At 69.1% G+C, this 20,374-nt stretch overlaps 1 protein-coding gene across 1 annotated transcript in view; it reads right to left on the reverse strand.

The window, feature by feature from the left end:
• Positions 1-19,466, reverse strand: part of MAPK8IP2 (mitogen-activated protein kinase 8 interacting protein 2) — a 40,135-nt gene extending 20,669 nt beyond the window's left edge. The window contains exons 1-6 of the mRNA XM_085568279.1: positions 19,188-19,466; positions 12,487-12,592; positions 11,313-11,567; positions 6,828-6,945; positions 3,098-5,230; positions 1,289-1,364 (exon numbers count right to left, since the gene is read on the reverse strand). Coding sequence (XP_085424405.1) covers positions 1,289-1,364; positions 3,098-5,230; positions 6,828-6,945; positions 11,313-11,567; positions 12,487-12,592; positions 19,188-19,252 — 2,753 coding nt within the window. The 5' untranslated portion in view covers positions 19,253-19,466. The remainder of the gene's footprint in view (positions 1-1,288; positions 1,365-3,097; positions 5,231-6,827; positions 6,946-11,312; positions 11,568-12,486; positions 12,593-19,187) is intronic.
• Between the last annotated feature and the right edge of the window lie 908 nt (positions 19,467-20,374).

Below are 20,374 nucleotides of genomic sequence, written 5' to 3' on the forward strand. Positions count from 1 at the left end.
GGAGCTCCTGGTCAGCCCCAAATTCATTACCCTGACCTCCTGGTCAGCCCCAAACTTACAGCCCTGACCTCCTGGTCAGCCCCAGGCCACCGCCCGGAGCTCCTGGTCAGCCCCGGCCACCGCCCGGAGCTCCTGGTCAGCTCCAAATTCACTGCCCTGACCTCCTGGTCAGCCTTGGGCCACCGCCCGGAGCTGCTGGTCAGCCCCGGCCACCGCCCAGAGCTCCTGGTCAGCCCCGGCCACCGCCCGGAGCTCCTGGTCAGTCCCAAATTTACAGCCCTGACCTCCTGGTCAGTCCCAAATTTACAGCCCTGACCTCCTGGTCAGCCCCGGCCACCGCCCGGAGCTCCTGGGCAGCCCTGGGCCACCGCCCGGAGCTCCTGGTCAGCTCCAAATTCATTACCCGGAGCTCCTGGTCAGCCCCGGCCACTGCCTGGACCTCCTGGTCAGCCCCAAATTTACAGCCCTGACCTCCTGGTCAGCCCCGGCCACTGCCCGGAGCTCCTGGTCAGCCCCAAACTCACTGCCCTGACCTCCTGGTCAGTCCCAAATTTACAGCCCTGACCTCCTGGTCAGTCCCAAATTTACAGCCCTGACCTCCTGGTCAGTCCCAAACTCACTGCCCGGACCTCCTGGTCAGCCCCGGCCACCGCCCGGAGCTCCTGGTCAGCTCCAAATTTACAGCCCTGACCTCCTGGTCAGTCCCAAATTCACTGCCCTGAGCTCCTGGTCAGCCTCAAACCCACAGCCTTGGCCTCCTGGTCAGCCCCAAATTTACAGCCCTGAGCTCCTGGTCAGCCCCGGGACACCGCCTGGAGCTCCTGGTCAGCCCCAAACTCACAGCCTTGACCTCCTGGTCAGCCTCAAACCCATAGCTTTGACCTCCTGGTCAGTCCCAAATTCATTACCCTGACCTCCTGGTCAGCCCCAAACTTACAGCTTTGACCTCCTGGTCAGCCCCAAATTCACTGCCCTGACCTCCTGGTCAGCCCCAAACTCACTGCCCTGACCTCCTGGTCATCCAAAGCCACAGCTTGGCACCCTCAGGTCATCAGCACCCCAAACTCACTGCCCTGATCTCCTGGTCACTCTCAAAGCCACAGCCCTGACCTGCTAGTCACCCCCAAACCCAGCCCCACACCTCTTCCCCTCCCGGTCACCCCCAAACCCCCAGAGCCCAGGGACAGCCACCCCGGGGGACCAGCAGCGGGCAGGGGGCCCTGGGGTGGCCCTGGGTGTCCCCGGCAGGGGCTGGGGGTCCCTTGGGTGTCACCTGGGGTGGCCTCACCTGAAGACGGCGCGGTGGGTCTGCTCCCGCTCCTCCCCGTTCACCATGCAGGAGAACAGCCCGAAGGACTCTGTGCCTGCGGGGACAGCGATGCCAGGGGCACGGGGGACAGTGCCACCCCCACGGGACAGTGCCACCCCGACGGGACAGTGCCACCCCCATGGGACAGTGTCACCCACACGGGACAGGGGACAGTGTCACCCCCACGGGACAGTGCCACCCCGATGGGACAGTGCCACCCGCACGGGACAGTGCCACCCCCATGGGACAGTGCCACCCCCACGGGACAGTGCCACCCCCACGGGACAGGGCCACCCCCATGGGACAGTGCCACCCCCACGGGACAGTGCCACCCTGATGGGACAGGGGACAGGGCCACCCCCACGGGACAGGGGACAGTGCCACCCCCATGGGACAGTGCCACCCCGATGGGACAGGGGACAGGGCCACCCCGATGGGACAGTGCCACCCCCACGGGACACAGGACAGTGCCACCCCGACGGGACAGTGCCACCCGCACGGGACAGTGCCACCCCCATGGGACAGGGGACAACTGCCATCCCCATGGGAAAGTGCCACCCCCACGGGACAGTGCCACCCCCATGGGACACTGCCAACCCTACGGGACAGTGCCACCCCCACGGGACAGTGCCACCCCCCACGGGACAGTGCCGTCCCCCATGGGACAGTGCCACCCCCATGGGACACTGCCACCCCTACGGGACAGTGCCACCCCCACGGGACAGTGCCACCCCCCATGGGACAGTGCCGTCCCCCATGGGACAGTGCCACCCCCATGGGACAGTGTCACCCCCCACGGGACAGTGCCACCCCCATGGGACAGGGGACAGTGCCACCCCGACGGGACAGTGCCACCCTGATGGGACAGGGGACAGGGCCACCCCCACGGGACAGGGCCACCCCCACAGGACAACTGCCACCCCCATGGGACAGGGGACAGTGCTACCCCCACGGGACAGGAGACAGTGCCATCCCCATGGGACAGTGCCACCCTGATGGGACAGGGGACAGAGGGGACAGGGCCATCCCCACGGGACACGGGACAGTGCCACCCCCACGGGACAGTGCCACCCCGATGGGACAGTGCCACCCCCACGGGACACGGGACAGTGCCACCCCCACCGGGACAGGGGACAGTGCCACCCCCACCGGGACTGGGGACAGTGCCACCCCCACAGGACAACTGCCACCCCTATGGGACACGGGACAGTGCCACCCCCACGGGACAGTGCCACCCCGATGGGACAGTGCCACCCCCACGGGACAGTGCCACCCCCACGGGACAGGGGACAGTGCCACCCCCACGGGACAACTGCCACCCTCATGGAACAGCTGCCACCCCCCCGGGGACACCCCCACCCGTGTCCCTGCGGGGTGCTCGTGGGGTCAGAACCCTCCTGGAGGTGCCACCTGGGCCCTGCCCAGCAGAGCAGGGCTGGGGACCTTGTGGTCACTGCGAGCCTGCCCCATCCCCCGTGACATGTCAGGACATCCCGTGACATCCCAGACACATCGTGACACGCGGTGACACGGCACGGCACACGCGAATGGTGCCAGGGACAGGGCAGGGCGGGCGGCTGGTGTGAGAAGAGCCGGGACAGCACGGCACAGCACGTCACAACATCCCGTGACATCCCGTGACATGCCGTGACAATGCCACAGGGTGGCACGCCACGCGGGAACGGCTGGGGCAGGACACGGAGGGCAGCCAAGGTCACCCAGGGACCAGCCCAGGACACCGTGACACGTCACGACAATGTCACGCCCCGCCGCGACGCCGCCACTCACTGGAGGAGCGCGAGGTGCTGTTGACGAAGACGTTGAGGAACTTCTTGGAGAACTGCAGGTCGGCCTCGGGGGACGAGTCCTCGGAGGAGCTGCGCGTGTCGGGGGCCACCAGCCCGTCCCCAAAGGCCACCTCGTCGTCGCAGGCCCTCAGGATGTCGCTGTCGTCGCTGAGCACGGACGTGCAGCGCCGCAGGCTGACCAGCTCCAGCTGCGTGTGCTCGTCCACCACCAGCGTGTACTTGACCGAGTCGTAGGCCAGCGACTCGTCCAGCGCCGGCGGCTCCGGCGCCTCGCCGGCCGGGCTGCCCCGCCGCGGGGTCAGCAAGGGCGGCTCGGCCTCCTCCAAGGCCATGCCGAAGCCGCGGTTGGTCTTGGCCGTGGACACGTCCAGCGCGGCGGGGTCGCCGTCGGGCGCTAACCGGACGTCGTCGATGATGGAGTCGGCCTCCGGCACGCCCGAGTCCGGCTCCCCGTCGAGGGCCCGGCGCCGGTGGCCGGCGGGCTCGGCGCCGGGGGACGCCCGCGGCAGCGACGCCGGGCGGCACCCAAGGGTGGCCAGGACCTCGGAGGCGTCCAGGCGGCCGAGGGCGACGGGGCGGCCGGGGCACACGGGCGCGATGGTGTCGTTGGTGGGGTTGCTGAGGAACAGGAAGGGCCCCGGCTCCTCGGCCGGCGGCTCCGGCGGCGGCTCGGCGGCCGCGTGCTCGGCCTCGGCCAGGGAGCTGCGCAGCGTCTCCATGTCCACCAGCTCGATGGCGCCGCGCTGGCACCGCGACGACGCCGCGTCCGCCGGCGAGTCCCGCGGGCCCGGCTCCTCGTCCAGCGCCTCGCTCAGGATCTCGGGCTCCAGGTCGGAGGCGGGCGAGATGGTGTCGCACAGCGAGTGGCTGTTCTGGAAGCACTCGTCCGGGCACTTGATGGGGTACGAGCCCTCCGAGATCATCTTGTTCACCAGGTTGCTGAGCAGCCACGGCGAGTCCGAGTCCTCGCTCAGGTCGGGCTCCGACTCCGAGTCGGAGTCGTACTCGCTGTTGTCCTCTTCGTCCGCCTCGGGCATCAGCTTGGGCCCCACGGGCAGGTAGAAGGAGCGGCGGATGCTCTCCAGGCTGTGGTCGGGGTCGATCTTCAGGTCCAGGGGGCTGGCGCCGGACACGTCGGTCCGGCCCTCGGGCGCGGGGCCGTCGGCCGGGTCCAGGCTGTCGTAGTAGGCATCCACCTTCAGCTCGGCCAGGCTCTCCCTCCTGAGCACGCCGCGCTCCGGCGGGCCCCTCTCGGCCGGCTCCTCGTCGTCCTCCTTGCCCTTGTCCAGCAGCAGCGAGTCCTTGATGCCCAGCAGGCCGGGCGCCTCCAGCTCGGGCTCCAGCTCGCCCTCGGAGCCGGGCGAGCTGGCCTCCTCGATGGAGTTGGTGAGGTGGGACGAGCGGCCGCTGCTGCTGTCGCTGCTGAGGTCCAGCTCGGTCTCGGAGATGGACGAGATCATGTTGCTGACCAGGCGCCCGCCGGCGAAAGCCGCCTCGAGCTCCCCGTCCGCGTCCGAGTCGGAGCCGGGCGAGCTCAGCTCGTCCCCGCGCCGCCCGCCGGGCGGGAAGGCCTTGGCCGTGCGGCTCCTGAGGTCGGCCTCGATGCCCGGGTCCGAGGAGGGCGAGGTGGTCTCCGAGGAGCCCGAGGGGCGGCCGCGCACGCCGGCGGCCCGGCCGGAGCGGGGACCCTCGCCGTCGGAGCTGAGCGGCTCCGCGGGCGCCCCGTCCCGCTCCGGGCACCGCGGCCGCGGGGACCCCGGGGTGCCGCCGGCCCGGGGCTGCGCGGGGGCCCGGGGGGCGGCCCGGGGCGGGCGGGCGGCCTCGGGGGCGCCGGGGGGAGCCGCGGGCCCTGTTGGAGAGAGACACGGGTGAGGCGGGGGCGGCCGGCGGGGGCGCGGCGGGGAGAGCGGAGCTCGGAGCGCAGCGGAGATGAGGTTCATGTTCAAATCGGGCGCGGCTCTCGGGGGCGATGGGTTACCATGTGCCGGGGACTCGGGGCTGTTGCCTTGCGAGTCCAGGGGGGTGGGCGGCAGCGAGGGGGGAGCCCCCGCGGGGCCCGCAGGGCTCTCCAGGCAGGGTCCGTCCAGGATGCAGGCGTGCGGGGACGAGTGTCCTGCGGGGAGGGCGACACGGAGCCGGCGTCACGCCGCGGGGCGGCTCGGCAGCACGCCCGGATGGGCACAGCCCCGTGTCATACCCCACTGTCACAGCCCAAATGTCACAGCCCCAGTGTCACAGCCCCACTGTCACAGCCCCGCTGTCACAGCCCCATTGTCACAGCCCCAGTGTCACAGCCCCGCTGTCACAGCCCAAATGTCACACCCCACTGTCACAGCCCCGCTGTCACAGCCCCAGTGTCACAGCCCCAGTGTCACAGCCCATTGTCACAGCCCCAGTGTCACAGCCCGTGTCACAGCCCACTGTCACAGCCCCAGTGTCACAGCCCCGCTGTCACAGCCCAAATGTCACAGCCCCAGTGTCACAGCCCATTGTCACAGCCCCGCTGTCACACCCCATTGTCACAGCCCAAATGTCACAGCCCCAGTGTCACAGCCCCGCTGTCACACCCCACTGTCACACCCCATTGTCACAGCCCATTGTCACAGCCCCAGTGTCACAGCCCCAGTGTCACAGCCCCAGTGTCACAGCCCAAATGTCACAGCCCCGCTGTCACAGCCCCGCTGTCACAGCCCATTGTCACAGCCCACTGTCACAGCCCCAGTGTCACAGCCCAAATGTCACAGCCCCGCTGTCACAGCCCCAGTGTCACAGCCCATTGTCACACCCCATTGTCACAGCCCCAGTGTCACAGCCCCGCTGTCACAGCCCCAGTGTCACAGCCCCGCTGTCACAGCCCATTGTCACAGCCCCGCTGTCACAGCCCGTGTCACAGCCCAAATGTCACAGCCCCGCTGTCACAGCCCCAGTGTCACAGCCCACTGTCACAGCCCCAGTGTCACAGCCCCAGTGTCACAGCCCATTGTCATAGCCCACTGTCACAGCCCCAGTGTCACAGCCCATTGTCACAGCCCCGCTGTCACACCCCATTGTCACAGCCCACTGTCACAGCCCAAATGTCACACCCCGTTGTCACAGCCCCACTGTCACACCTGGATTGTCACACCTGCATGTCACAGCCCCACTGTCACACCTGGATTGTCACACCCCGCTGTCACAGCCCCACTGTCACACCTGGATTGTCACACCTGCGTGTCACAGCCCCGCTGTCACACCTGTATGGTCACACCCCACTGTCACAGCCCCGCTGTCACACCTGGATTGTCACAGCCCCAGTGTCACAGCCCCGCTGTCACACCTGTATGGTCACACCCCACTGTCACAGCCCCGCTGTCACACCTGGATTGTCACAGCCCCAGTGTCACAGCCCCGCTGTCACACCTGGATTGTCACACCCCGCTGTCACCCCGCCAGTGTCACAGCCCCACTGTCACACCTGTATGGTCACAGCCCCAGTGTCACAGCCCCGCTGTCACACCTGGATTGTCACACCTGCATGTCACAGCCTCACTGTCACACCTGGATTGTCACAGCCCGCTGTCACAGCCCCGCTGTCACACCTGTATGGTCACACCCCGCTGTCACAGCCCCACTGTCACACCTGGATTGTCACAGCCCGCCGTCACCCCGCCAGTGTCACAGCCCATTGTCACACCCACTGTCACCGCGGCGCCCCGCAGCCCCGCGCTCACCGGTGTGTGAGGAGGAGGAGGAGGAGGAGGAGGAGGAGGAAGAGCGCTGCAGCAGCGCCTCCTGCCAGCTGGGGCGCGGCGCGGCCGGCGCGAAGCCGCCGTTGTTGTTCAGGGAATCCTGCGGGACACAGCAGCGGGCTCGGGGCCGCTCGGGGGGCTCGGGGGGTCAGGGGGGTTCAGGGGGCTCGGGGCCGCTCGGGGGGCTCGGGGGGCTCGGGGGGTCAGGGGGGTCAGGGAGCTCGGGGAGTCAGGTGGGCTCGGGGGGCTCGGGGGGTCAGGGGGCTCGTGGGGCATTCAGACGGGGTTCAAGGGGCTCGGGGGGTCAGGGGGCTCGGGGGCCTCGGGGGGTCAGGGGGGCTTAAGGGGGGTCAGGGGGGTTCAGGGGGCTCGGGGAGTCAGGGAGCTCGGGGAGTCAGGGGGGCTCGGGGGGCTCGGGGGTTCAGGGGTCTCGGGGGGCTCGGGGGTTCAGGGGGCTCGGGGGGCTCGGGGGGTCAGGGGGCTCGGGGGCACTCGGGGGGGTCAGGGGGGCTCGGGGGCACTCGGGGGGGTCAGTGGGGCTCGGGGGCGCTCGGGGGGTCAGTGGGGCTCGGGGGCACTCGGGGGGGTCAGGGGGGCTCGGGGGCACTCGGGGGGGTCAGTGGGGCTCGGGGGCGCTCGGGGGGTCAGTGGGGCTCGGGGGGCTCGGGGGGCTCGGGGGGCTCGGGGGGTCAGGGGGCTCGGGGGGCTCGTGGGGCGTTCAGAGGGGGTTCGGGAGGTCAGGGGGCTCGGGGGGCTCGGGGGGTCAGGGGGGCTCGGAGGGTCAGGGGGCTTAAGGGGGTTCGGGGGGCTCGTGGGGCGTTCAGAGGGGGTTCGGGGGGCTCAGGGGGGGCTCAGAAGGGGTTCAGGGGGGCTCAGAGGGGGTTCGGGGGGCTCGGGGGGGGGTTAAGAGGGGGTTCAGGGGGGCTCGTGAGGCGTTCAGAGGGGGTTCAGGGGGGCTCAGAGGGGGTTCGGGGGGCTCGGGGGGGGCTCAGAGGGGGTTCAGGGGGGCTCAGAAGGGGTTCAGGGGGGCTCAGAAGGGGTTCACAAGGTACTCAGAGGGTGCCCCCCCACCCCCGGGGAGCAGCTGGGGACTCCGGGGGGACCCCGGAATGGGGGTGGGAGTGGGGGATGTGGGAATGGGGGATGAGGGGACAGGGATGGGAATGGGGGGATAAAAATGGGGGATAAAAATTGGGGGATGGGAATGGGGGGATAAAAATGGGGGAGATGTGGGAATGGGTCCTAAGGGGGACAGGGATGGGAATGGGTTTGGGGGACACAGGGATGGGTTTGGGGGACACAGGGATGGGTTTGGGGACACAGGGATGGGTTTGGGGGGACACAGGGATGGGTTTGGGGACACAGGGATGGGTTTGGGGACACGGGACACAGGGATGTGTTTGGGGGACAGGGATGGGTTTGGGGGGACAAGGGACACAGGGATGGGTTTGGGGACACAGGGATGGGTTTGGGGGGACACAGGGATGGGTTTGGGGACACAGGGATGGGTTTGGGGACACAGGAATGGGTTTGGGGGGACAGGGATGGGTTTGGGGACACAGGGATGGGTTTGGGGACACGGGACACAGGGATGTGTTTGGGGGACAGGGATGGGTTTGGGGGGACAAGGGACACAGGGATGGGTTTGGGGACACAGGGATGGGTTTGGGGGACACAGGGATGGGTTTGGGGACAAAGGGATGGGTTTGGGGGGACACAGGGATGGGTTTGGGGGACAGGGATGGGTTTGGGGACACAAGGGACACAGGGATGGGTTTGGGGGGACACAGGGATGGGTTTGGGGGGACACGGGACACAGGGATGGGTTTGGGGGACACAGGGATGGGTTTGGGGGACACAGGGATGGGTTTGGGGACACAGGGATGGGTTTGGGGACACGGGACACAGGGATGGGTTTGGGGGACACAGGGATGGGTTTGGGGGACAGGGATGGGTTTGGGGGACACAGGGATGGGTTTGGGGGACAGGGATGGGTTTGGGGGACACAGGGATGGGTTTGGGGACACAGGGATGGGTTTGGGGACACAGGGATGGGTTTGGGGGACAGGGATGGGTTTGGGGGACACAGGGATGGGTTTGGGGACACAGGGATGGGTTTGGGGACACAGGGATGGGTTTGGGGGACAGGGATGGGTTTGGGGACACAAGGGACACAGGGATGGGTTTGGGGTACACAGGGATGGGTTTGGGGACAGGGATGGGTTTGGGGGACACGGGACACAGGGATGGGTTTGGGGACACAGGGATGGGTTTGGAGACACAGGGATGGGTTTGGGGGACACAGGGATGGGTTTGGAGACACAGGGATGGGTTTGGGGGACACAGGGATGGGTTTGGGGGACACAGGGATGGGTTTGGGGGACACGGGACACAGGGCCCGAGGCCCGGGATGTCGCCTCCTCCGGGACCCCGCGATGGGGCGGCTCCAGGGGCTGCCGCCGAGACCCCCGGGCTCCGTCCCCTCGTGGGGACCGCCACCCCCCGGAGCCGCCCCGGCCCGGCAGCGTGCGGAGCCCTCCCGGGAAAAGCGGGGGGCCCCGAAATTCCCGAGGGCTCCCGGTTCCCCGGCAACACCGGCGGCTGCGGCCGCTCCGCGCGCGGCTTCCCACGCACTGCGGCGGAGCGGCACCGGGACAGCTTGTGGGACACCGGGACAGCCTGTGGGACACCGGGACAGCCTGCAGGACACCGGGACTGCCCTGCAGTGACACCGGGACAGCCCTGCGGTGACACCGGGACAGCCTGTGGGGACACCGGGACAGCCTGTGGGACACCGGGACAGCCTGCGGGGACACCGGGACAGCCTGTGGTGACACCGGGACTGCCCTGTGGTGACACCGGGACAGCCTGCGGGGACACCGGGACTGCCCTGCGGTGACACCGGGACTGCCCTGTGGTGACACCGGGACAGCCTGTGGGACACCGGGACAGCCTGCAGTGACACCGGGACAGACTGCGGTGACACCGGGACAGCCCTGCGGTGACACTGGGACAGCCTGCGGGGACACTGGGACAGCCTGCAGGACACCGGGACAGCCTGCGGTGACACCATGACTGCCCTGTGGTGACACTGGGACTGCCCTTCGGGGACACCGGGACAGCCTGTGGGACACCGGGACTGCCCTTCGGGGACACCGGGACAGCCTGTGGGACACCGGGACAGCTTGTGGTGACACCGGGACAGCCTGTGGGACACCGGGACAGCCTGTGGGACACCGGGACTGCCCTGCGGTGACACTGGGACAGCCTGTGGTGACACCGGGACAGCCCTGCGGTGACACCGGGACTGCCCTGCGGTGACACCGGGACTGCCCTGCGGTGACACTGGGACCGCCTGCGGGGACACCGGGACCGCCTGCGGTGACACCAGGACAGCCTGCGGTGACACCGGGACTGCCCTGCGGTGACACCGGGACAGCCTGTGGGACACCGGGACAGCCTGTGGGACACCGGGACAGCCTGCGGTGACACCGGGACAGCCTGTGGGGACACCGGGACAGCCTGTGGGACACCGGGACAGCCTGCGGGGACACCAGGACAGCCGGGGACACCCCCGGGAACCCCGGGCACGGGGGGACACCGCCCGGGGGGACACGGGGCACGGAGAGCCCCGCGGGAAAAGGGACAGGGACACAACGGGGAGGGGACAGGGACACAAAAAGGGGAAGGGACAGTGAGCTCAGGGTGGGGAAGGGACACAGATCTTGGGTGCTGGGGACGGTGACCACAGGGGGAGGGGACAGTGACCTGGGAGGGGGAAGGGACAGTGACCTCAGGGGGAAAAAGGACACAGATTTTGGGGGGGATGGGGACAGTGACACAAGGGGAGGGGACAGGAACCCAAGGTGGGGAAGGGACACAGATCTCGGGGGATGGGGCCAGTGACCTCAGCAGGAGGGGACAGGGACACAAAAGGGGGAAGGGACAGTGACCTCAGGGGGGAAGGGACAGTGACCTCAGGGGGAAAACGGACACAGATTTTGGGGGGGATGGGGACAGTGACACAAGGGGAGGGGACAGTGACTTCGGGGCAGGGGGAAGGGACACAGATCTCAGGTACTGGGGACAGTGACCTCAGGGGGGAAGGGACGGTGACCCGGGGAGGAGGGGACAGTGTCCAGGGTGGGGAGAAAGGGACGGTGACCTCAGGGAGAAAGGGACAGTGACCCAGGGAGGGGAAGGGGACAGATGTCAGGTGCTGGGGACAGTGACTCAGAGGGGAAGGGACAGTGACTCAGAGGGGAAGGGGACAGATCTCAGGTGCTGGGGACAGTGACCTCAGAGGGGAAGGGGACAGATCTCAGGTGCTGGGGACAGTGACTCAGAGGGGAAGGGACAGTGACTCAGGGGGGAAGGGGACAGATCTCAGGTGCTGGGGACAGTGACTCAGGGGGGAAGGGGACACGGAGCCCGGGCTGGGGACACCCGCGGCCAGCCCGGCCTCACCTGGGTGCCCGGGGCCGTCAGGTTGAGGGTGGTGGGGCGATGCTTCTGCGTCTCGTCCAGGGCGGGCGAGGGGATGGGCGAGGCCGAGGGGGAGGGCGGCGCCTCCGGCTCGTTGCCTTCCTCCTCCTCCTCCTCCTCCTCCTCCTCCTCCTCCTCCTCGTCGTCGTTGTCGTCGATCATCTCGAACTCCTGGAAGTCGTCCTGGAAGGTGCACACGGGGTGCGGCTGCTCCCCGCGCTCCAGCACCAGGCAGTCCTGCGGGTGGCAGCGCGTCACGGAGCTGGGGACAGCCGCGGGCCACCCTCCCCGACACCCAGGGGGTGGCAGCGTCCCCAGCCCCCTCTGGGCTGTCCGGGATGGGACAGGGGACCCCCGGCTCGTCCCCTTGGCCTCGGCACCCACAGAGCCACAGCAGCCACCGCTGCGGGCCAGTCGTGGCAGGCGGTGTCCCCGCGGCCCCGCCGTGTCCCCGCGGTGTCCCCAAAGCCCCCGCCGTGTCCCCGCCATGTCCCCACGGTGTCCCCGGGGTGTCCCCACAGTCCCCGCGATGTCCCCGCGGTGTCCCCGCGGTGTCCCTGCAACCCCCGGGCTCCCCAAAGCCCCCATCGTGTCCCTGCGCTGTCCCTGCCGTGTCCCCGCCGTGTCCCCGCCGTGTCCCCTCCGTGTCCCCTCCGTGTCCCCGCACTGTCCCCTCCGTGTCCCTGCGCTGTCCCCTCCGTGTCCCCTCCGTGTCCCCTCCATGTCCCCGCACTGTCCCCTCCGTGTCCCCGCTGTGTCCCCGCAGCCCCTCCGTGTCCCCTCCGTGTCCCCTCCGTGTCCCCTCCATGTCCCCGCACTGTCCCCTCCGTGTCCCCGCTGTGTCCCCGCAGCCCCTCCGTGTGCCCTCCGTGTCCCCTCCGTGTCCCCTCCGTGTCCCCGCTGTGTCCCCTCCGTGTCCCCGCCGTGTCCCCTCCATGTCCCCGCACTGTCCCCTCCGTGTCCCCGCTGTGTCCCCTCCGTGTCCCCGCCGTGTCCCCTCCGTGTCCCCGCCGTGTCCCCTCCATGTCCCCGCACTGTCCCCTCCGTGTCCCCTCCGTGTCCCCGCCGTGTCCCCTCCATGTCCCCTCCATGTCCCCTCCGTGTCCCCTCCGTGTCCCCTCCGTGTCCCCTCCGTGTCCCCTCCGTGTCCCCGCACCTTCTCGTAGTGGTCGGAGTCGTAGTTGAGGCCGATGCCGCAGTCATCCGTGATCTCGGACAGGTCCTCGTCATCGAACTCCTCCAGGCTGATGTCCTGGGGCGGCCTGGGGACAGCGGGGACACAGCGGGGACACCCGTCACCCCTGGGTGCCACACGGACATGTCACCACACCGTCACCCCTGGGTGCCACACGGACATGGCACCAAGCCCTGTCACCCCTGGGTGCCACAGGGACATGGTACCACACCCTGTCACCCCTGGGTGCCACAAGGATATGGCACCAGGACACTGTCACCCCTGGGTGCCACACGGACACGGCACCAGGACACCGTCACCCCTGGGTGCCACACGGACATGTCACCACACCCTGTCACCCCTGGGTGCCACATGGATGTGGCACCAAATGCTGTCACCCCTGGGTGCCACACGGACATGTCACCATAGCCCTGTCACCTTTGGGTGCCAAAAGGATAAGTCACCACAACCTGTCACCCCTGGGTGCTGCACAGGACAGCGCCAGGGACATGTCCCCATAACACAGGGACATGTCACCACACCCTGTCACCCCTGGGTGCTGCACAGGACAGCGCCAGGGACATGTCCCCATAACACAGGGACATGTTACCACACCCTGTCACCCCTGGGTGCCACACAGACATGTCACCACACCCTGTCACCCCTGGGTGCTGCACAGGACAGCGCCAGGGACACGTCCCCACAGGGCTGGCACCAGGCGGTGGCACCCAGCCAGGGGGAGGGGACGGCCCCCAGGAGTGGGGTGACCCCGCTGCCGGGGGTCCCTGGGGTGACAAAGGGACCCCGCCTGTGACACCCTGAGCACAGCCCCGGGAATGGGGCTGCCACAGGGACCAGAGGGAACCACGGAATGGAGAAATCCCAAAATCCCGAAATCCCCAAAATCCCAAAATCCCAAATCCTGAAATCTTGAATCCCAAAATCCCAAAATTCCGATATCCCAAAATCCCGAAATCCCAAATCCCGAATCCCCAAAATCCCAAATCCTGAAATCTTGAATCCCAAAATCCCAAAATCCCGAATCCCCAAAATCCCAAAATCCCAAATCCTGAAATCTTGAATCCCAAAATTCCGAAATCCCGATATCCCAAAATCCCGAAATCCCAAATCCCGAATCCCGAATCCCAAAATTCCAAAATCCCAAATCCCTGAATCCCAAAATCCCAGCGGGGTTTGGGCTGGGAAACCAGAAATTGGGGGTTTGGGGGGGCTCCGTCAGCTGGCAGGGACAGCCTGGGTGGCACCGGGACACTCTGGTCACCCTCCCTGGCCTTGGGGACACTCAGGGTCCCCATCCCGGTCCCAAGGGTGCCTGGGTGGCACCGGGACACTCTGGTCACCCTCCCTGGCCTTGGGGACACCCAGGGTCCTCATCCCGGTCCCAAGGGTGCCTGGGTGGCACCGGGACCCTCTGGTCACCCTCCCTGGCCTCGGGGACACCCAGAGTCCCCATCCCGGTCCCAAGGGTGCCTGGGTGGCACCGGGACACTCTGGTCACCCTCCCTGGCCTTGGGGACACCCAGGGTCCTCATCCCGGTCCCAAGGGTGTCTGGGTGGCACCGGGACCTCCTGGTCACCGTCCCTGGCCTTGGGGACACCCAGGGTCCCCATCCCAGTCCCAAGGGTGCCTGGGTGCCACTGGGACACTCTGGTCACCCTCCCCGGGCTTGGGGACACCCAGGGTCCTCATCCCGGTCCCAAGGGTGTCTGGGTGCCACTGGGACCCTCTGGTCACCGTCCCCGGGCTTGGGGACATGCAGGACCATCCCCAGGGGAGTGTGGCAGCAGCCAGGTGCCAGTGGGACCCTTCCATGGGGTTGGGGACACCCAGGACCCCCAGCTCGTCCCCAAGGTGGGTATGACAGCAGCCAGGTGCCAGTGGGACCCTGTGCCCACCTTCCATGGGGCTGGGGACACCCAGGACCCCCAGCTGGTCCCCAGGGGAGGTGTGGCAGCACCTGGATGCCACCAGGACCCTTTTTCCATGGGGTTGGGGACACGGAGCACCCCCAGTTTGTCCCCAGGGGGTGTGGCAGCACCTGGGCACCCTGGGAGCCTGTGCCCACCCTCCGCGGGGCTGGGGGCACCCAGGTGGGCTCGGTGGCAGCGGGTCGCAGCCCGGGGGGAGCCGGGGCTGTCCCCGGTCCCCCCCGCGGTGCTGGCGCCGCCGCTCCCGGCAGGAAGATTCCCCTAATCCCGTAATTCCCGCAAGTAGGGCACGGCCGCGCCGCGCCGCGCGGATTTGGGGCAAAACCAGCGGAAACGGGGCCGGGGCCGGGGCCGAGCGGGACCCCAAAAGCCGCAGGGGAACGGGGGGCCCGGGGGCTGTGGGGTGAAGGGTCCCGCGGGGGTGGGGAGCGCAGCTTTTTGGGGTGCAGAGCCCCAGGGTGCTGGGGAGCAGAACCCTTTGGGGTGCAGAGCCCCAGGGTGCTGGGGAGCAGAGTTTTGGGGTGTCAGGGAGCAGAACCTTTTGGGGTGCAGAGCCCCAGGGTGCTGGGGAGCAGAGTTTTGGGGTGTCAGGGAGCAGAACCTTTTGGGGTGCAGAGCCCAGGGGTGTTGGGGACCAGATCCCTGAGATCCTGAGGTGCAGATCCCAGAATATTGGAGTGCAGATCCCAGGATGTTGGGATGCAAATCCCAGGGTGTTGGGGTGCAAATCCCAGGGTGTTGGGGTGCAATTCCCAGGATATTGAGGTGCAAATCCCAGGATGTCGGGGTGCAGAGCCCTACAGGGTGCAGATCCCAGGATTTTGGGGTGCAGAGCCCAGGATTTTGGGGTGCAAATCCCAGAATGTCAGGTTGCAGATCCCAGGATTTTGGGGTGCAGATGCCAGGATTTTGGGGTGCAGATCCCAGCATGTCAGGGTGCAGAGCCCATGATTTTGGGGTGCAGATCCCATGATTTTGGGGTGCAGAGCCATCTCGCCAACCCCACGGGATATCGGGGGCTGCCCCCCTGCAGGGAGAACCCCGGGACCCTCTGCTGACCCCGGGGTCTGAGGGCGCCCTGGGGGCACCCGGGGGACAGGAACAGAGGGGCTGGGTCCTCCTGGGGTGGGGACCTCGGGGTCCCCTCCTGTACCCCGGGATGGGATGGGATGGGATGGGATGGGATGGGATGGGATGGGATGGGATAGGGACACTGTGGTGGCGTGGGGACACTTTGGTGGGATGGGAACACTCTGGTGGGATGGGAATGGCACAGTGGGATGGGGATGCTGTGGTTGGGATGGGGACACTTTGGTGGGATGGGGTGGTCACAGTGGGATGGGGACATTGTGGTGGGATGGGGACACTGTGGTGGGGTGGTCACAGTGGGATGGGGATGCTGTGGTGGGATGGGGTGGACACAGTGGGATGGGGACACTCTGGTGGGATGGGGTGGACACTCGGGTGGGGTGGGGACACTCTGGTGGGATGGTCACTGTGGGATGGGGACGCTGTGGTGGGATGGGGTGGACACTCTGGCGGGGTGGGGACACTCTGGTGGGATGGGGACACTCTGGTGGGATGGGGTGGATACTCTGGCAGGGTGGGGACACTCGGGTGGGATGGGGACACTCTGGTGGGGTGGTCACAGTGGGATGGGGACGCTGTGGTGGGATGGGGTGGACACTCCGGCGGGGTGGAACCAGCAGTGAGAGCCCATCCAGTCCCACCATCTCCCCGATGGGACCCTGGGGACCGGGCCGGGGCCAACGGCAGGGACACGGGGACACGGGTGCAGGGCCACAGCGGCGGGGACGAGCAGCGGGGACCAGGACAGTGCCCGTCCCCACCTCGGGGACACTCCGGGGCCGGCCGGGACCGAGGGACAGCCGCGGAGCCGCGGGCGGGGCAGGGCCGGGGGGTCTCGCCCAGCCCCGCACCCGCAGAGGGATCGGGAAGGGCTGGAACCCGCAGGACCCCCCCGCTACGGCATCGCGGTGACCCCGGTGCCACCACCCCGAGCGAGGGACCCCAGGGGCGGGCAGGGGCCGGGAGGGCCGGGCAGGGGCCAGCGGCGCTGCCAGCGCTGCCGGGGCCGAGGGAATTTCTTCATCCCTGCCAGCTCCGGTGGCTCGGAGCGCCGGGAGGGGACCCCAGAGCGGCCGGGAGGGGACCCCCAGAACGGCTGGGAAGGGACCCCCAGAGCAGCCGGGAAGGGACCCCAGAACAGCCGGGAGGGGACCACCAGAGAGGCCGGGAGGGGACCCCAGAGAGGCCAGGAAGGGACCCCCAGAACGGCCTGGAAGGGACCCCCAGAGAGGCCGGGAAGGGACCCCCAGAGTGGCCGGGAAGGGACCCCCAGAGAGGCCGGGAAGGGACCCCCAGAACGGCCGGGAAGGGACCCCCAGAACGGCCAGGAAGGGATCCCCAGAGAGGCCGGGAAGGGACCCCCAGAACGGCCGGGAGGGGACCCCCAGAGCAGCCGGGAGGGGACCCCCAGAACGGCCAGGAAGGGACTCCCAGAACGGCCAGGAAGGGATCCCCAGAACGGCCGGGAAGGGATCCCCAGAACGGCCGGGAAGGGACCCCCAGAACAGCCGGGAAGGGACCCCCAGAACGGCCGGGAGGGGACCCCCAGAACGGCCAGGAAGGGACCCCCAGAACGGCCGGGAAGGGACCCCCAAAGAGGCCGGGAAGGGACCCCCAGAACGGCCAGGAAGGGACCCCCGCCCGCCCCGTGCCCAGCTGCTCTCGGAGCTGGCTCTGACCCTGTGGTCACCCCAAAATGGGGACCGAGGGCTCCTGCCTGGCACCTGGGGCTGGAGCCATCCCAAGGCCCGGCTGCGGGTGCGCCTGGAATTCCCACCTCGAACATTCCCACCTCGAACATTCCCAGATCGAGGGGGCATTCCCAGACCGAACAGTCCCAGATCGAGGGGGCATTCCCAGATCGGAGGGGCATTCCCAGATCGAGGGGACATTCCCAGATCGAACAGTCCCAGATCGGAGGGGCATTCCCAGATCGGAGGGACATTCCCAGATCGAGGGGGCATTCCCAGATCGGAGGGGCATTCCCACCCGTTCCGGCCTCCCTCTCCCGGCCAGGGGGTCCCACCCCAGCGGCCGCCCCATCCGGGCTGGGCACCCCCTCCCCGCGGCTCCCTGGGAAAGGCAGAGCCGGACTCGGGGCCTCCGCCACCATTCCCGGCTGGATCTCGGCACCACCGGGGAGCCCCGAGCGCGGCCACGGCTGCCCCAGGGATGGGCCCCGGCTTTTGGGATGGCTCCGGACGCAGCTCCCGCTGCCCGGGCTGGGCCCGGCTGCCCCACGGCCCGGCCCGGGGCCGAGCAGCCCCAGCGAGGCCGTGGTGTCCCCTCCCTGCGCCACCGCGGGCAGGGACACCCCGGGGACAGCGACATCCCGGGGACAGCGACATCCTGGGGAAAGCGACATCCCGGGGACGGGGATGCTCAGAGGAGGGGGACATCCCGGGGACAGTGACATCCTGGGGAAAGCGACATCCCGGGGACGGGGATGCTCAGGGTAGGGGGACACCCCGGGGACAGCGACATCCCGGGGACGGGGATGCTCAGGGAGGGGGGACATCCCGGGAACAGCGACATCCCGGTGACGGGGATGCTCAGGGTAGGGGGACATCCCGGAGATGGGGATGCTCAGAGGAGGGGACATCCGAGATGCTCAGAGGAGGGGACATCCGAGATGCTCAGAGGAGGGGACATCCCGGGGACAGCGACATCCCGGGGACGGGGATGCTCAGGGTGGGGGGACATCCCGGAGATGGGGATGCTCAGAGGAGGGGACATCCGAGATGCTCAGAGGAGGGGACATCCGAGATGCTCAGAGGAGGGGACATCCTGGCGACGGGGACAGCCCAGAGGAGGGGAGCCCTGCCCAGCACAGGCCACAGCCACCCAAGGGCACGTCCCGCAGCCCCGCCGTCCCCCGCTCCTCTCTCCGCAGCTCCCGCAGCCCCGGGGCCCTCCGGGCGCCCCTCGCCGCCGCCTCCCGCCCTTCCCATTGCCCTGCCGGCCGTGCGGGCCCCGCAGTGCGCCAGCCCGGCCCGCGGCCCGCACCGCGACCCGCACCCCGACCCCGCACCCCCGCACCCCCCAAGGTCAGCCGCGGGGCGGGCCCAGCCCCGTCCCCTCCCCGCGGGACCCCCGGCGGCCCTGCGGGAAGGTGACCGATCCCGGGGCTCCGGCTGCGGGAACCCCCCGGCATCCCCCCGGCCGCGCCGAGCCTCGAGGGGTGCTGAGCCGCCGCCGCCCCCCACCCACTCCCGGGACCGGCCCCCCCCCCAATTCCCGTCCCCATCCCGGGGCCGCTGCGGCGCCTCGGGAGAGACAAAGAGGCGGCGGCGGCTCCTCCCGCAGCGGCCCCGGGATGCGGCGGCCCCGGGGGCAGGCGGAGGCCGGGGGGGCTCCCCGCCGCGGCGAGGGGAAGGGGACGGAGGGGACCCCGCGCCCCCCGCCCGCTCCGGGGGCCGGATGGCGGCGGCTGCGCCGTTAATCCCGGGAAGGGCCGCGGCGGGGCGGGGGGCGGCGGGAGCCCGCCCGGTCCCGCATCCCAAGGTGAACGAAGGGGCGGGGGGGGTACCGGGGTGCGGGCCCGGTGCAAGGGCGGGACAGCGGGAGGGGAAGGGCAGCGCGACCCCGCATCGCAGCCCGCGCATCGCAGCCCGAGCATCCCACCCCGCGCATCCCCCGCTCACCGGCAGCCGGGCGGGGAGAGCGAGTGGAAGGTGGAGAGCGAGAACATCTCGGCGCGATCCGCCATTTTCTCCGGCCGGGGCTGCGCCGGACTGCGGAGCTGCGGGAGCGGGGGGGAGCGGCGGGAGGAGCTGCGGGAGCGGCGGGGAGAGGGGCGGGGGCAGCCGCGGGATGGGGGCACGGGGGAGACGGAGGAGGAGCTGCGGGAGCCGCGGGGAGAGGGAGGAGGAGCTGCGGGAAACGAGCGGGGAGAGGGAGGAGGAGCTGCGGGAAAAACGGGGAGAGGGGCGGGAGGAGCTGCGGGAAAAACGGGGAGAGGGAGGAGGAGCTGCGGGAAAAACGGGGAGAGGGAGGAGCCGGGAGGGGCGGGGGCGGCGGGAGGGAGGGAGGGAGAGGGAGGGGAGGGGGGGATGGGATGGGGTGGGATCGATGGGATGGGATTGGGGTGGGATCGATGGGATGGGATTGGGGTGGGATGGGATGAGGGGCGGTCCTGGGGGGGTCTGGGGGTGTGGGATGGGATTGGGGGGGGTATGGGAATGGGGAGGGGTCCTGGGAAGGGAAGGGAAGGGAAGGGAAGGGAAGGGAAGGGAAGGGAAGGGAAGGGAAGGGAAGGGAAGGGAAGGGAAGGGAAGGGAAGGGAAGGGAAGGGAAGGGAAGGGAAGGGAAGGGAAGGGAAGGGAAGGGAAGGGAAGGGAAGGGAAGGGAAGGGAAGGGAAGGGAAGGGTTCTGTAGGGGGGCAGGGCAGTCTATAGGGTGCTGGGGGTCTGTAGGGTGCTCAGGGCTCTGTAAGGGGGTCTTTAGGGGTTCAGGGCAGTCTATAGGGTGCTGGGGCTCGGCAGGGTGCTCGGGGCAGTCCATAGGGTGCTCGGGGCAGTCCATAGGGTGCTGGGGCAGTCCATAGGGTGCTCGGGGCAGTCCATAGGGTGCTGGGGCTCGGCACGGTGCTCGGGGCAGTCCATAGGGTGCTCGGGGCAGTCCATAGGGTGCTGGGGCAGTCCATAGGGTGCTGGGGCTCGGCACGGTGCTCGCGGCTCTGCGGGGCCGCGGGCGGACCGGGACCGGAGCTGTCCGCGGTGCTGCGCACCGGGCGCCGGCACCGGGCAGCGGCCGCCGCTGAGGCCGCGGGGGACGCGCGGGGGGACCCCAGGGACGGCCCCGGTTTGGGGGGCGGGCAGGGGGACCCCCG

The sequence above is a fragment of the Lonchura striata genome, chromosome 1A, assembly GCF_050655825.1.
Source record: "Lonchura striata isolate lonStrDom1 chromosome 1A, ASM5065582v1, whole genome shotgun sequence".
Lineage (NCBI taxonomy): Eukaryota > Metazoa > Chordata > Aves > Passeriformes > Estrildidae > Lonchura > Lonchura striata.